The sequence below is a fragment of the Vombatus ursinus genome, unplaced genomic scaffold, assembly GCF_900497805.2.
Source record: "Vombatus ursinus unplaced genomic scaffold, bare-nosed wombat genome assembly UNPS02014812.1, whole genome shotgun sequence".
Lineage (NCBI taxonomy): Eukaryota > Metazoa > Chordata > Mammalia > Diprotodontia > Vombatidae > Vombatus > Vombatus ursinus.
The window spans coordinates 23,915,200-23,929,914 of NW_020954590.1; the positions used below are offsets into that span (position 1 = coordinate 23,915,200).

The window sequence follows — 14,715 nt, forward strand, 5'->3', positions numbered from 1 at the left end:
AAGGAAGGAAGGAAGGAAGGAAGGAAGGAAGGAAGGAAGGAAGGAAAAAAGAACTGTCATTGAATATAATTGCATTAAAACTTTAGCAACCACAAGATTATTCAATATATCTGCTGCAATTAAAAAGAAAAGTAATTGTGTGATTCAGCTCTGTAATGACTGCAGTCATTTAAAAGTAGTACTTTTAAAAGTCATAGTAGAGTCTACCTGATATTACAGAAGGCCTTAAAGATGACCCCAACCCTGTGAGTTAAAAAACAAATGCGACATATCACATAAAAACATTTCAATAAAGCTGGCTTAAGATTTTAGTACCAAAAGATATACCTGATTGAGACAAACCAATGTGACTTCACTGATGGTAAATTACACCTCCATAAGAAATCTTTGAAAGAGTTAAGGAAACAGTGGATAAAGAAGCACCAGTGGATAGCCTTTATTTATAATTTCAAAAGGCCTTTTATAAAGTCTCCATAAGAGGCTATTAAGAAAACTTGGTAACCATGGGGTGGAAGGTAAGGGTCTGTCATGGATTAAAAACTAGTTATGAGATAGGAAGCAGAGGGTAGAAATAAATGGCCAGTTCTCAGCATGAAAAGAGGTTAATAGTGGATAGAGCAGGGATCAGTGTGTGGGACCAGTGGTGTGTTATATATTTATGAGTAACCTGGAGGAGACCGCAAAATGTGCCAACAAATGAAAATCTTTGACTATCAATGTTAACCGAAGAATATGAAGAGCCCTATAAGTACTTTGCACCTGGCATTTGGGAAGCATGTTGGTCAGTGAAACTATAGATGGTTTCAAAATTGAACAATATCATATCTTTATTTAAATCAATACTATACTGAAATCAGGATTAGAGTCCAGATTTATCCCTTTTGTTTCAACAGAGACAAAATCTGGAATCAAGAAATATACCAGAAGTGTGTGTAAGGCAAAATTTCTGTAAGGGAAATTATTAAATAAGATGAAATTTTAAGAGGATTTATGCTATCTGCAAATTAGTTGAGAAAAATGAGTTGTCATCAGTAGCCCCAGCCTACAGCTAGGGTTTAAATAGGCCATTGCAAACTACTACTGCATTGTAGTAGCATAAATGACAACAGGAATAGAAATTGAATACTTATTTGTGGCAGGATAATTTGATCATTCATTCATGTATGCATGCATGCATGCATGTATACATGCAAGTATGCAACAATCATTTATTGAATGCCTATTATGTTTAAGTTACCTTGGAAGGTTTTGTGGAAGATTAAAAGAAAATGAATACCTCTGAGTCCCTGATCTTAAGGAGTATTCAATCAAATTGGGGAAATAAGACAAATACATGAATAACTAATCTACAAAGTAAGCTATATTTAAAAATTACAAGCAAAATGCCATATTAATTTAGAAAGAAAGTTTGCTTCAAGGGGAAGGCTTCCTGGAAGAAGAGGCATTTGAACTAGGCCTTGAAGGATAGGAGTGATTTGTATAAGTACACCTGGGGAAGAAGATAAGAGAATTTAAGGAATAGGAAATGCTATAAAATTGAAATATGAAAGGGCAGGGAGACCATGATGCACCAGTGAGCAGTCTGGTTTGATTAGTTGTTGTTTATTCTTGAAGAGGACTAAAATGACATCACTACGTTAGAGACAAGTTACAGTGTGTCCAACTGTGGCTGATCAGACCAATACGAGCTTAGAATGCTCTACCACAGATCAGGCACAAATATTCCATGGTGAACATTTGGGGTGGATTCTCTAAATTTGCACCTCACATTTCTTTTGAGCTACTTCAATTCTTCTTTCATGTGGGTACTCCATGCTGGTCAGTCCTGTACCAGCATCTCTCATGTCACATAATCAATTCCAAAGTTCTTTGGAGAGACTTTGAGAGTGTCCTTGTATTGCTTCTTTTGACCACCATATGACTGTTTGCCTTGTATAAGCTCGTAAAATAGTCTTGTGAACAAGCACAACCTGGAGTTCAGTTGGCAATAGAAAGACATTAAACATTTCTAAGCAGCAGGGTAATGCCATCATTTCTGCATTTGGAAGACTGTTCTGCTAGCATTGTGTAAAATGGATCAGAGTCAGAGTCAAGGAGAGCAGTTTAGAAGATGTTTTCATTAGTCTACATAACAAGAAATGAAGGTCTTAGGGGTTGGAAGGAATAGATTCAAGATTGCAGAGTTAAAATTGATAGCACTCAACAATAAAATGTATGGTTCTATAGGGTGTGGGTGAGGGGGATGGTGGCAAAGGTGAGGAGAGAAGAGAACTTTAACTGGAGATGTTATGTGGGGACATGAGTCTGATCCATGAGAAGTGAAGCATTTTATTCTTTAATGGATAGGTACAAAATCTAAACTCCTTGTTGAATCTTAGAACCACTGGGCCTAATAGTAGAAGCTATAAAGTACAGGTTGCTCTGTGTTTATACACATGAGTAACGTATGTGAAGACTTCTTGGAAAAGAGTGACAGAAAGATTTTGGTGTCAAAACTTTATAGTCAGGTACCCTTGAGTACACTAGGACCTCCTGATGCTGTTTCTGAATAACCAGTTCCTTAATGCTCAATTTTTTTCCAAGTGCTGTGTTTTGCAGAGACTTTCTTCTAAGATGAATGGTGGACCTAGCAAAATGAAATGAGGATTTCAAAAGAAAAGGCAAGCTTTGGGAGAGAAATGAAAAGTTCAGTAATTTGATAACACAGAAATTCAGGTTGAGCTGTCCAACAGGCAACTGGAAATGTGGCTCTGAAGTTCAAGAGAAAGGCTAGAGCTAAAGGATATGGATTGGGAAGTTATCTACATAGAATAATACCTGAAGTTGTGGGAGTAGACAGGTTGGTCAAGAGGGAAAAAAAAGTCTAAAGAGAAAAGGATGGGGCAGCTGGGTGGCACTGTGGTTAGAGTACCTGCCCTGAAGTCAGGGGGACCTGAGTTCAAATCTGACCTCAGACACTTACTAGCTGTGTGACCTGGGCAAGTCAACTAAAGAGAGAGAGAGTGTGAGAGAGAGAGAGACAGGAAGAGACTTAATTAAAGATTAGATTTGAGATCCAGAATGAAACATTTATTTTTGGACATGGCCAGTGTGGGAATTTATTTTTCTAGACTATGTATATTTGCTGTGGTTATTTTTTAATATTGTTTAATTGAGAAGGGGAAGTAGGAAAGAGAGATGATAAATTTTATTTTTATATGAGAAAAAAAAAGCTAGGTCCATACTGTAGCATCCCTACTTTAGGAAGGAGTAAGGCAGGATAGGCTTTCCTTTCCCTTCATCCCAAGTATATTCACTGAACCAAAATTCCCCTTTGCCGTCTTTACTTATATTAAGCCCCCAATTAGAATTTTTGACAGGATAAGGCCAAGATGTGCCTGGATGGTATCTGTACCTCATTGGAGAAAGTATCATAGATTGATTATGGCAGGATAAGGCCATAATAAGTAGAAAAGTAGATAAGTAGAAAAATGTGCATACCCTTTGACCCAGCAATAGCACTTCTAGCTCTGGGTATACCTTATTTCAACTAGTTGTCAGGAAGAAAGCAGTCTGGAATTTACCTTAAAACCCCAGAATATTCACATTTTAAAGGATGTTTATTATCACAAAGCAATTTTAATTTATAAAATTTTATCCACTGCAACAAAATGGGGTGAACACCTTCTAGAAATATAGGGGGAGATATTTTGGGCTTGGGATGTCATTAAGTTAGACCTACCCAGGAAAATCCCTCTAGGGGACAGCTCCCAGTTTCTTTCCTTCCTCCCCTTATGAACCCACAGATACTCTTAGAAATATGAAAATTCTGACACTTCTGGGGAGAGGGTACAGGGAAGAGAACTGATTACACATATGACATGGGTAAGTGTGACAGGGTGTCAGTCGGGGAGAGTAGGAGAGGGAGTCATGAAGGCTGGCAGAATGTTGCCAGTTTTTTGAAAGTTTAGGGACTGATATAAGTTTCAGATATTGAATTTATTTCACTTTTACCATTTGAACTAACCTGTTGAGGAGGGAATGGGAACAAGATTATAAATAGAATAAGTAAAGAGATAAGCAAAAAGAAATTCACACTTTCAGAAAAGGTGCTATAGATCAAAACAACTCTGAGGTACCACATCACACCTATCAGAATGGCCAACATGACAAAACAGAAAAATGATAAATGTTGGAGAAGATGTGGGAAAATTGGAACACTAATGCATTGTTGGTGGAGTTGTGAAATGATCCTACCATTTTGGAGAGCAATTTGGAACTATGCCCAAAGGGCTATAAAAATGTGCATACCCTTTGACCCAGCAATAGCACTTCTAGGGCTATATCCCAAAGAGATCACACAAATGGGAAAAGGACCTACATGTACAAAAATATTCATAGCAGCTCTTTTTGTGGTGGCAAAGAATTGGAAATTGAGAGGATGCCCATCAATTGGGGAATGGCTGAGCAAGTTGTGGTATATGAATGTGATGGAATACTATTGTGCTATAAGAAATGATGAGCAGGCTGACTTCAGAAAAACCTGGAAAGACTTGTATGGTCTGATGCTGAGTGAAGTGAACAGAACCAAGAGAACGTTGTACACAATAACAGCCACGTTGTGTGATGACTAAAATTGATAAACTTAACCCTTCCTGGCAATACAAGGATCTAAGACATCTCCAGAGGCCTTGTGATGGAAAATGCTATCCATATCCAAAGAAAGAACTATGGAAGTTGAATTGCTATTTTTTTTCTCTTCTGTTGAGTTTTGTTTCCTCTTTCTGATGGTTCCTCCTATTTGGTTTTAATTTTTACTTACAACATCACTAATGTGAAAATATGTTTAATGTGAATGTAAATGTATAGCCTGTATCAGATTGTGTGCTGTCTTGGGGAGGCTGGTGGGGAGAAAGGGGGAGAAAAATTTTAAACTCAAAAGCATATGGAAATGATTATTGATAAATCAAAATAAATAAATTTTAAAAAAGAAAAAAAAGAAAAGGTGCTATTGTGATGTTAGAAGTGAGGTACAAATGGGGAGTGGCTGCTAAGGTGTCAGTCAATCTATGATACTTTCTCCAATGAGGTACAGATACCATCCAGGAACATCTTGGCCTTATCCTGTCATAAACACTAGATACCTCTTTCTAGTTTTTTAACATTTCTTGGTACCAGTATACTCTTTGTTATTAGTTGATAGAATAGGATCTTCTACATGCCTTTAACAAAACTACAAAAATGACCAAAATATAAGCTAAGTTAAGGTAATTTCAGGGTTTGCATGTCATTAATTAAAAAGGGTCAAGTGTTAAAGTATTGTGGATGAGGAAGAAAGTAACATGCCATGTAACAAATGAATTTCATGGAATTTCAATCTGTGATTCTCTTATCAAGAAATAATTTGTACTAAAATACAATATCAGAACCTATTATTTTGGGGAAGTAAGTTCTAAGCATAATGTGTGTAGCTTAATCAATGTTTATGATTACTTAAAAGGGACTTTCTTCAAATATTTAGATCTACAGCTACAATTTTAAAGGAAGAATAAAGCAAGAGACTGAATTACATGCCTTTCTGAAACCATTAATCTGAAACAGTGTTTCATAGTTGATGGAGTTATAGTCGAGTTTTTAATGTACTGTCCACTTGACTGTGAATCATTCATTAAGATGATACGCAATATGTTCTTGGAAGTTCAATTACTATTTTTTGTCTTTGTCTTTTTTATATTATTTGCAGCTTATAAAGCTGTTATTCTATCATAACACACACATGAAACCTGAAAAATGTTTGTCAACCCAGGGGAAAAAAAATAAAACCTTAAGTAATTTCCTCTAATCATAGTATAATATTATTTTAATTTATACTTTATAGCAGCTAGATGGCACAGTAGATAGAGTGCCAGGCCTAAAGTTAGGAAGACTCATCTTCCTGAATTCAAATCTGGCCTCAGACACTTCCTAGCAGTGTGACCCTGGGCAAGTCACTTAACCCTGTTTGCCTCAGTTTCGTCATCTGTAAAATGAGCTGGATAAGGAAATTGCAAAACCGTTCCCTTGCCAGACAAAACCCTATCTGGGGTCACAAAGGGTCAGAAATGACTGAACAACAACAACAAAAGGAGTTTTGCAGTGCTTTCCATGCTATTTCAGTTAAGTGTTACAACTCTGGGAGTTCAGTAGGATACATGTTATCTCCACTTCTCAGAAGAGGAGCCTGAGACTCAGAGAGTTTCACCTGACTTTTAGAAAGTCTGGGATTTGATCTGTGTCCTCTGATTTCGAATTCTACATCATGTTGTTATTGTTGTTGTTCAGTCATTTTCAGTTGTGTCCAACTCTTCATGACCCTATTTAGGGTTTTCTTAGCAAAGATACTAGAGTGGTTTGCCATTTCATTCTCCAGTTCATTTTACAGATGAGAAAACTGAGGCAACAGGGTTAAGTGACTTGCCCAGGGTCACACTGCTAGGCAGTGTCTGAGGCCAGATTTGAACTCAGAAAAATGAGTCTTCCTGACTCCAGCCAGGAGCTCTAACCACTATACCTAGCTGCCCATCTTTTCCCTTACCTATCTGTATTCTTGCTTACTCCTCTTTCTCACCACTAAAATCCTTGGCACTGTCAAAGGGTCCAATAGGTGTGGTTTTATTAATAGATATACTATCAAAGATGGACTACCATTTGCTTTGCCACTAGGCCTTAAAGACCTCTAGGCCTTTCTCTCTGACTTGCCCCTGAAACCTATTTTATGTGTTGTCTCCCCCATTAGAATGTGAACTTCCTGAGAGCTGGGACTGTTTTCCTTTTCCATTTGTATCCCCAGCACTTAGCTCAGTGCTTTGTACATAGTAAGCACTTAATAAATGCTTATTCATACACTCATGTATCTATTCTGCTATCACTGTTCTTGAACCCTAAAATGTAATTGAATCCCTAGTATGCATTATACAGTACTCTAAAACAGGAATTTACCACCTTTTTAAACTCATAAAATGTATTAATGAGTGTCAAAATTAAATAGATTATCAATATAGTTTCATGTACTCTGAGAAGAAACCAAGGTGGTAAAAGAAAAAAGGAAAAAAATTTCCATGATAACTTTATTATGTATTTAAAAGGAATAGCAAGTTGCATATAATAGATTTGCCATTTCATGTGCACTCATCTTTTTATTATTCTACTATATTATGGAAATGCTTGTTTATTTCATAAATTAAAAAAAATTTAATCTTGGCATATATCAATCTAGATCTTTTGATATTGTTTGGCTACCAATTCTGCCAAGGGCCACCATGGCTACTGTGTCTCTTTTCTTGCTGCATACCTATGCTTTTCCTTTCCTAATCAAACATCATTATGTGTCCAGAAAAGTCTCAAGCGACCCCTCAAAAATACCATTACAATCATACCTCTTGAGAACTTAGAACTTTCTATCTAAGTATAGGCAAAAGGAAAAATTCTCTTAAAACTTTGCATTGTGTTTCTCCATTATTAGATTTATGAGAATTGTGGCCCACAAAAGGAGAAACAGTCAAGTTAGCTTGGGGTTGGAACCACAGGCCTTTCCCTCTATTTCTTAGAGATTAACAGACATTTCAGAATCCCCAGGATTGTGTTCAAATCCACTTTGGACCTTTCGAATTAATCTGTTTTGTTCAATGGTAGGAAAAGTGTCCAGAATTCAGTGATATATAAAGTGACTTTTTTGTGGTGGATGTTTGTGGGGAGGGATTAGGGAAATTAAAAAATGCAAGGAAAAAGGCAGCTTGGTGTTGTAGACAAGAACTCTTTCATTGGAGTCAGGAAGATGTGGGTTCAAATCCACCCTCTGACATATACCAGCTATGTGACCTTGAAAAAAAATCATTTAACTTCTCCTGAAACAACAGTATAAGACTATAAGTTACAGATACATTCTCATCCCAGGAATTCCTCTACACTGATGAAATCTCAGGTCCTAATTTCTCCTCCCAAAATCAGCTTTTTAAAAAATGTCTTTACCATAAATACAATAATTTTTTTGCAATAAAAATTAGTGTCAGTGAAATCAAGCAAAATTTATTAATATAAAATAATGGTAATCTTAAAATAAATTTTTGTGTGGACTCTGGATCTATGAATCTGTAGTCATGACATGCTAAAAACAAGATTTTAAAATCCCAAAACCTCATGAGGTTTTTTGCAATTCCCTATGGTACATTCTATATCTCTTTGTCCTTTTGTTCATATAATTATGTAATCAGATCAACAAGTCTTTGTGAGGAAAAACAAAGATTTAGATAATTGTGTCACAAATAGGTGAATGACATCACCATAAAATAAACATAAACTTTTAATATGAGGACACTGCTTTAGGTCATAATATGGGAACTAAATTAATTGGGGCAGCAAGGTAGCAGAGTGAATAGTGTGCTGGGCCTAAGGTGAGGAAGACCTGAGTTCAAATCTAACCTCAAACATTTACTAGCTGTGTGATCCTGGGCAAATCACTTAATCTCAATCTGCCTCAGTTTCCTCATCTGTAAAATGAGGATAATAATAGCACCTACCTCCCATACTTGTTGAGAGGCTCAAACGAGATAACAATTGTAAAGAACTTAGCCCAATGCCTTGGACACAGTAAGCCCTATAGAAGAGTTAGTATTATTGTTATATGAAAGGTATTTTTGCCCTTATTTGAAGTTATTGGTAAGGTGTTAATCATTCATTAACAATGTTTACATGTGAATAAAAAGATGTAAATAGAAATCTTTTGTATTTTAAGTAGAAACAATTTAAAAGTATGTGTTTAAATAATTGATAAGACTATTACTGAGAAGCAGTTACTGTTGCTTGTCTCCTCACCACTATTTGTGGACAAAGTAGCTCTTAATAACAACTACACTCTTAGCCAAAAGACTAATGTTGTTCAAATTGAAAAGTAACACTGGATCACACCTGGATTTGCTGATTAAGCATTTGCTGTATTGGGGTGGGGTGATGGCTTTGCAGGGTGGGGTAGACTTCATGAATAATAATAAACTGGGTTGTAGAATTGTAGAATCTGAGTTTGAAGGGACTTCGAAAACCCTTCTACAACAAACCCCACAAGAGGTCCTTAACCAACTTTTGCCCAAAGACCTGGAGGGAGAGAAAAGCCACTATCTACCAAGGCAACCCGCACGAATTTTAGTAAAACTCTAATTCAGAGGAATGGCACAGTGTGAATTGAGTGCCAGACCCAGGGTCAGAAAGACCCGAGTTCAAATTTGACTTCATGCATTTATTAACTATATGACCCTGGGCAAGTCACTTAACCTTGTTTGCCTTAGTTTCCTCATCTGTAAAATGAGCTGGAGAAGGAAATGGTACAATTAAAACAACCAAACAACAACAAAGACACAATGATCTCAAGGCCCTTTACCATCCTGGTGGCCCTCCTCAGGTCATTCTACAGCTTAGCAATGGCCTTACTAAAATGTGATGCCCACAAGTGAACTTAATGCTTCAGAAATGGCCTGATAAGGCATAGTACAATGACACTCTGCTCACCTCTTCCATAGTCCTAAACACTGTCCCTCTCTTAATACATCTTAAATTGCATCTTTTAATTGTTTTTTTTTTACCTTTATATCACACTCTCAACTCATGAGCTCACAATCCTTGAAAACCCTCAGATTTTTTTCTCCAGGTGAATGCTATATATCCATGCCTCCCCCATTTTGCATTTGTGATTCTAGCTTCTAAACTCATATAAAACTTTACATATATCTCTATTAAATCTCATCTTGTTAGATTTGTCCCAATAATCTAATCTGCCAAGCCCTTTTTGATAGATTCCATCACCGGACACCTTAAATATCACTTCTAATTTTATGTCATCTGAAATTTGATAAGCATTGTATCTGTGTATGCATAGCACATTTAATTAGGGTGCACTCCCAGATATGTTTTTTAAGGTGAACGTTTATTGAATACTCATTCAATCATAAAGGACATTTTTTTCATCAAACTAAAGAAACTAAAACTTAATGAAACTTATTTTTAATTAACTTCTAAACTTTACTTTTAAAGGGTAAAAATTGGCAGAGGGTTGCTTTTAATCATAAACAGCCCTCTATTTTAAAATAACAACCTTTGTAGGCTTATCATGCTAAAAAAAAAAAATTCCAATTGGGCCCTTCTCCCCTTACTCTGAACTTTACCATAAAAGACCAATAAAAGAAATAGTGACATCCTTTAAAATTTTAAAATTTGTCTTTCCTGACCATATCAACCAGAGTCCCAGGGCCACATTTTGTGAGTTAAGCCATGGGATGGGGGGAGAGGAATAAACAGGATTGAAGTGGGGGAAAAAAGTCTCTGCTTTTTCCTTGCCCTGTATGCAGCTCTCTGTAGTTCTGTGAAGGGGGAAAAAGGAAGACAGATTTGACTCCAACAGAAGCTGGGCTCCACCAAGCAAAAACAGTCCTCTATCTAGTCAACCCAGTGGGTAGAGCACAGGACCCTGAGCAGTCACAGTAGTACCTACTGTACAGTGTTGTTGGGAGGATCAAATGAGTTGACATATGATAAGTGCCTTGCAAACCTTAAAGCACTATATAAATGCTAGCTATTGAGGACTGCAGCTATGGGGAAATGAGAGGAAGGAGGTAAGAGTAGTAGCAACATGGACTGCAGAAACCCAGAGTCCCCAGAAACTGGGAAAGCAACTCCCACCCTGGCAACCTCCACTGCATGAAAGTATTCCTGGGCACACCCACCACACCCTTGTCTCAGGCCTAAGATTAAAACAGCACAGCCCAAGTCCAGCCTTGGGGCACTCCACTAGGCTTGAAAAATTAATGGCTACTTTTGGGATCCTGCCATTTAATTAGTATCAAATCCGCACAATGATACTATTTCCCAGTTCACATATCACATCTATACAAATAATATGATAGATATTGACATTGTAAAATACTTTGCTAAACCCTATATAAGGTATAGCTACAATATTCTCCTGATCTGTGTCTAGTAACAGTCCATCAATCAACCAATAAACATTTATTATTAAGCACCTACTATGTGCCAGACACTGTGCTAAGCCCTTCGTAGATAAAAAGAGGCAAAAGATAGTCTCTGCCCTCAAGGAGTTTAATGGGGCACACAGGCTATACACACACACACACACACACACAAAGTAAACTATATACTGGATGAATAGGAAATAATAGAGGGAAGACAATAGAATTAATCAAATAAGGAAAGGAAGTATATCATGAACTATTCTTGATAAAGCCATTCAAGTTACTTGTGATCAATGTTTCCTTTTTTAGGTGTCCTTTAATAACATTTCTAGCATTTTTCCAGCAATCAAAGCCTGGTCTCTATAGTTACTAGTCTCCTATAGTTAAGAAGCTCCATTTTCTTCTTTCTTTTTGAAAATTGGGACAATATTTTTTGGTCCTGGAGCACATCTCTATTTTTTGCAGTATCTTTTAGCACCTACTAAATGAATCTTAGTGATCATACCCATCAGTTTTTAGTACCCTAGAATGTAGTCCAACTCTGCCTGGTGATTTGCAGTGATCCAGATCAGCTCAGGTTTATAGCGTTGTTGTTCAGTCATGTTCAACTCTTTATGACCCCATTTGGGGTTTTGTAGGCGAAGATACTGGAGCGGTTTGCCATTTCCATCTCCAGCTCATTTTACAGATGAAGAAACTGAAGCAAACACAGTTAAGTGACTGGCCAAGGGTCAGCTAGTAACTGTCTGAGGCTAGATTTGAACTCAGTTAGATAGATGAGTTTTCCTGACTCCAGGCCTGGCACTCTAACCACTGCCATACCTAGCTGCCCTGCTATGATGTACTATCTTCCCTACTTATCTTTCAGAACACATAGTATTCTAGAAAGAGCACTGATTTCAGAGTCATAGAACCTGGGGTAAAATCCGACTCTGATTTTTACTGTCTGTGTGACCTTGGACAAGTCACTTAACTTTAATTTTCTCATCTCTGAAATAAAAGGGTTGAACTAGACAACTTCTACTAAATATAAATCACTGATATTGTGATCTTGGGTTCTAACTGCCTATTAACCATGTTTGTTCTTCCCTTAGAATAGCTCCTCCTCTGTGTGATATTATCTAGCAATTATTCCAGAGATTATATTATAAAGTAATAAATTAATGTTTCCTTATTCAATTATTAGTTTGAAATTATTAAGCATGAGAAGCTAGGAATAAAGAAATATTGGAGGGGAGAATTTGTTTTAATTTAACACTCATTTGCTGCTCTTTCTTAAAACTGGATTTGGTGGGGGTGTGTGTGTGTGTGTGTGTGTGTGTGTGTGTGTGTGTGTGTGTGTGTTACAACTAAAGACCAAAAGCTAATGTTCACAGCAGGAAGAACAGTTAGTAAATTAAATAAATGTGCCTTTGTGTACCCTCTGTTTTGAAGGTTACTTGTTTAATTAAAGCCTTCAGCCTTGATCGGAATCATTACCACATGAAACTATTTGATGATGCTGACTTGACTCTGAAATGTAATACTCATGTAATACAAATAGCTTTTATGTACTAATAACCTAAACTCAAGGCACAACTTAATTAAATAAACAATTAGTTTTGGGAATAAAAATATAAACAGAAACATAATTCAAGAATACCATAATCATCTTTCCATGCTGTGTTAATTAACCAGCATTTGGTCTTTAATAGTGACATATATACCTTTTAACTTACTATTTCATAGTTGCCCTAATCCTCAGATGCAAAAGTAATTTATTAGAATATATTTTCATAGTACTCAATGAAACTCTATGAGACAAATAGCTAGACCTGAATTTAGAAGGGCTTTAAGTGGTGATTAGGTTAAATGGCCACTTTTTCCTATGAGGAGAAGCAAAGAGTGTGGAAATTTGCAGTCTGACAGTGTTATCCTAATATGTGCCTCTATATTGCATGCCTATCTTGGCTTGATACTCATTCCAATCTAAAATCTCACTTTTGGATAATTTGGGTTTGGCTAGCTCCTCATTTACTAATTCAGAGTCTGGCTTCATACTTGGACTACTTTTGTTACTTCATTCACCCTTGACCTTGATCTCTCACCCCTCTTAAGAAAGTTTCCATCCCAAGTTCCTGGTACTCAACTCTGATCTCTTACATAAACTAGCATGTGTTGAGTGCCCATTGGGCTCTTGGCAAAATAGAAAAAGGGTAAATTATGATAATTTCATTTGAACTCACATCCCTCTAACCTGTAATCAGTTACATTACCAGTGCCTTCCAAAACCACATATAAGATCTATAAGCTGTTGTGGCCTTTCTATAGCTGAAACACTAAATTTTTTTAAACCAAACCTAAAGATCAGAGTGAGCCTCATCTGTGGCCTTATTTATCTCAAACTATATATTTATTTCTCTGGCTAAAGGTTATGTAGCATACAGAGTCTGATATAATTGCTCAACAGGCTCACTTTGAAAAATAGTATGCATTCAGTGGTAGGGATTCTCTATTTTTAACAGTCTACACCAAGTCTACTTTTGGTCATGAATTGATTTTGGAGGAAATGTGGAAATGAAGCCTATGATTGATTACTGCTATGATGTTTTTCCTCTCCAGAAACTGCATCTTTGGGAGCCCGAGTCTGTGAGGATGATTTAACAGAACAGCATTTGAGACCAACTGCAGGTAATGCATTGCCTTTTGCCAGTTCATGTTTTGTACAACCCTTGGGGTGGAGCAGAGGTTGTTTTCATGTTGTTCTTCCAGAATATCTTCAATTTGTATTAAATGAGACTTTTTTTAAAGGTAATGATTGTATTACCTGGCACTGATCAAATCACTTATATGAATATATGAAAATTAAAATGAAATACATAGTATATGACTGTAAGTAACATCTTTTTAAAAGAAATAATGAAATGCTATTTTCTGCCTTAGCTGTGGATTTAGCATATTGTCATTTATGTTACAGTTATCAGTGTTCCTTCTAAATTGCCAGCTCCATAAGGGCAGGTAGGGGATCATGTCCCTGTTCCTGGCTAAAGTTCCTTAAGTACAGAGAATTCACCAAAATGTGTTGAATTGGTTAGGGACTGGACTTGTGATTGCCATTGACATAAGGGAGTCCTGGATGAATAAATTCCCAGTACAATGCAGGTCACTACCTTCTTTGCAACTGAGTGTCTTTAGACTTCAAGTTTATATACTTTATGGTGTTTAGAGTATTGAGAGGTTAAGTTATTTGTCACCCTGTCACACAGGTGTCAGAGGTAGGATTTGAAGTCAGAGCTACCTGGCTGCAAGGCTGTCTCTTTTCCCACTACACATCCACCATACTGCCATACCAACATTATACCCCACTGCCTTTCTTTGTTGAGTCATTGCACTGAATAACTGTATTTACCAGATCTAGATAGAGCTTGGTCAAAAAAGTATCAGTGAGCCAGATCATTTGTCTAATTTTGTCTAATTTAGTACAATTTACCTAACTGTACCAAACACATAGAGGATCATAGGATCACAGACTTAGAACTGTAAGGGACCTTCAAGTCCATTGAGCCCAGCTTCCTAAGAGAGGCCAAGTGACTTGCCCAAGGTCACATAGCTAGTAAATGTCGGAGGCAGGTTTTGACCTCAGGTCTTCCTGTGTCGTACCATGCTGCCTAAGCAGTTTGAAATTTTTTTTTATTAAATTAGTTATTTATTTAGGTATCATGTTTGTAATACCAAAACTTTACATACTTAAAGTTTCTCTGTC

The 14,715-nt window shown here is 36.8% G+C and overlaps 1 protein-coding gene across 2 annotated transcripts in view; it reads left to right on the forward strand.

The window, feature by feature from the left end:
- The window catches only part of LOC114053752 (zinc finger homeobox protein 4), a 200,667-nt gene that overhangs the window by 156,396 nt on the left and 29,556 nt on the right, over window positions 1-14,715 (forward strand). For both annotated transcript variants that reach the window (XM_027876891.1, XM_027876892.1), the window contains exon 4: window positions 13,575-13,643. In XM_027876891.1, the coding sequence (XP_027732692.1) occupies window positions 13,575-13,643 (69 nt within the window). The remainder of the gene's footprint in view (window positions 1-13,574; window positions 13,644-14,715) is intronic.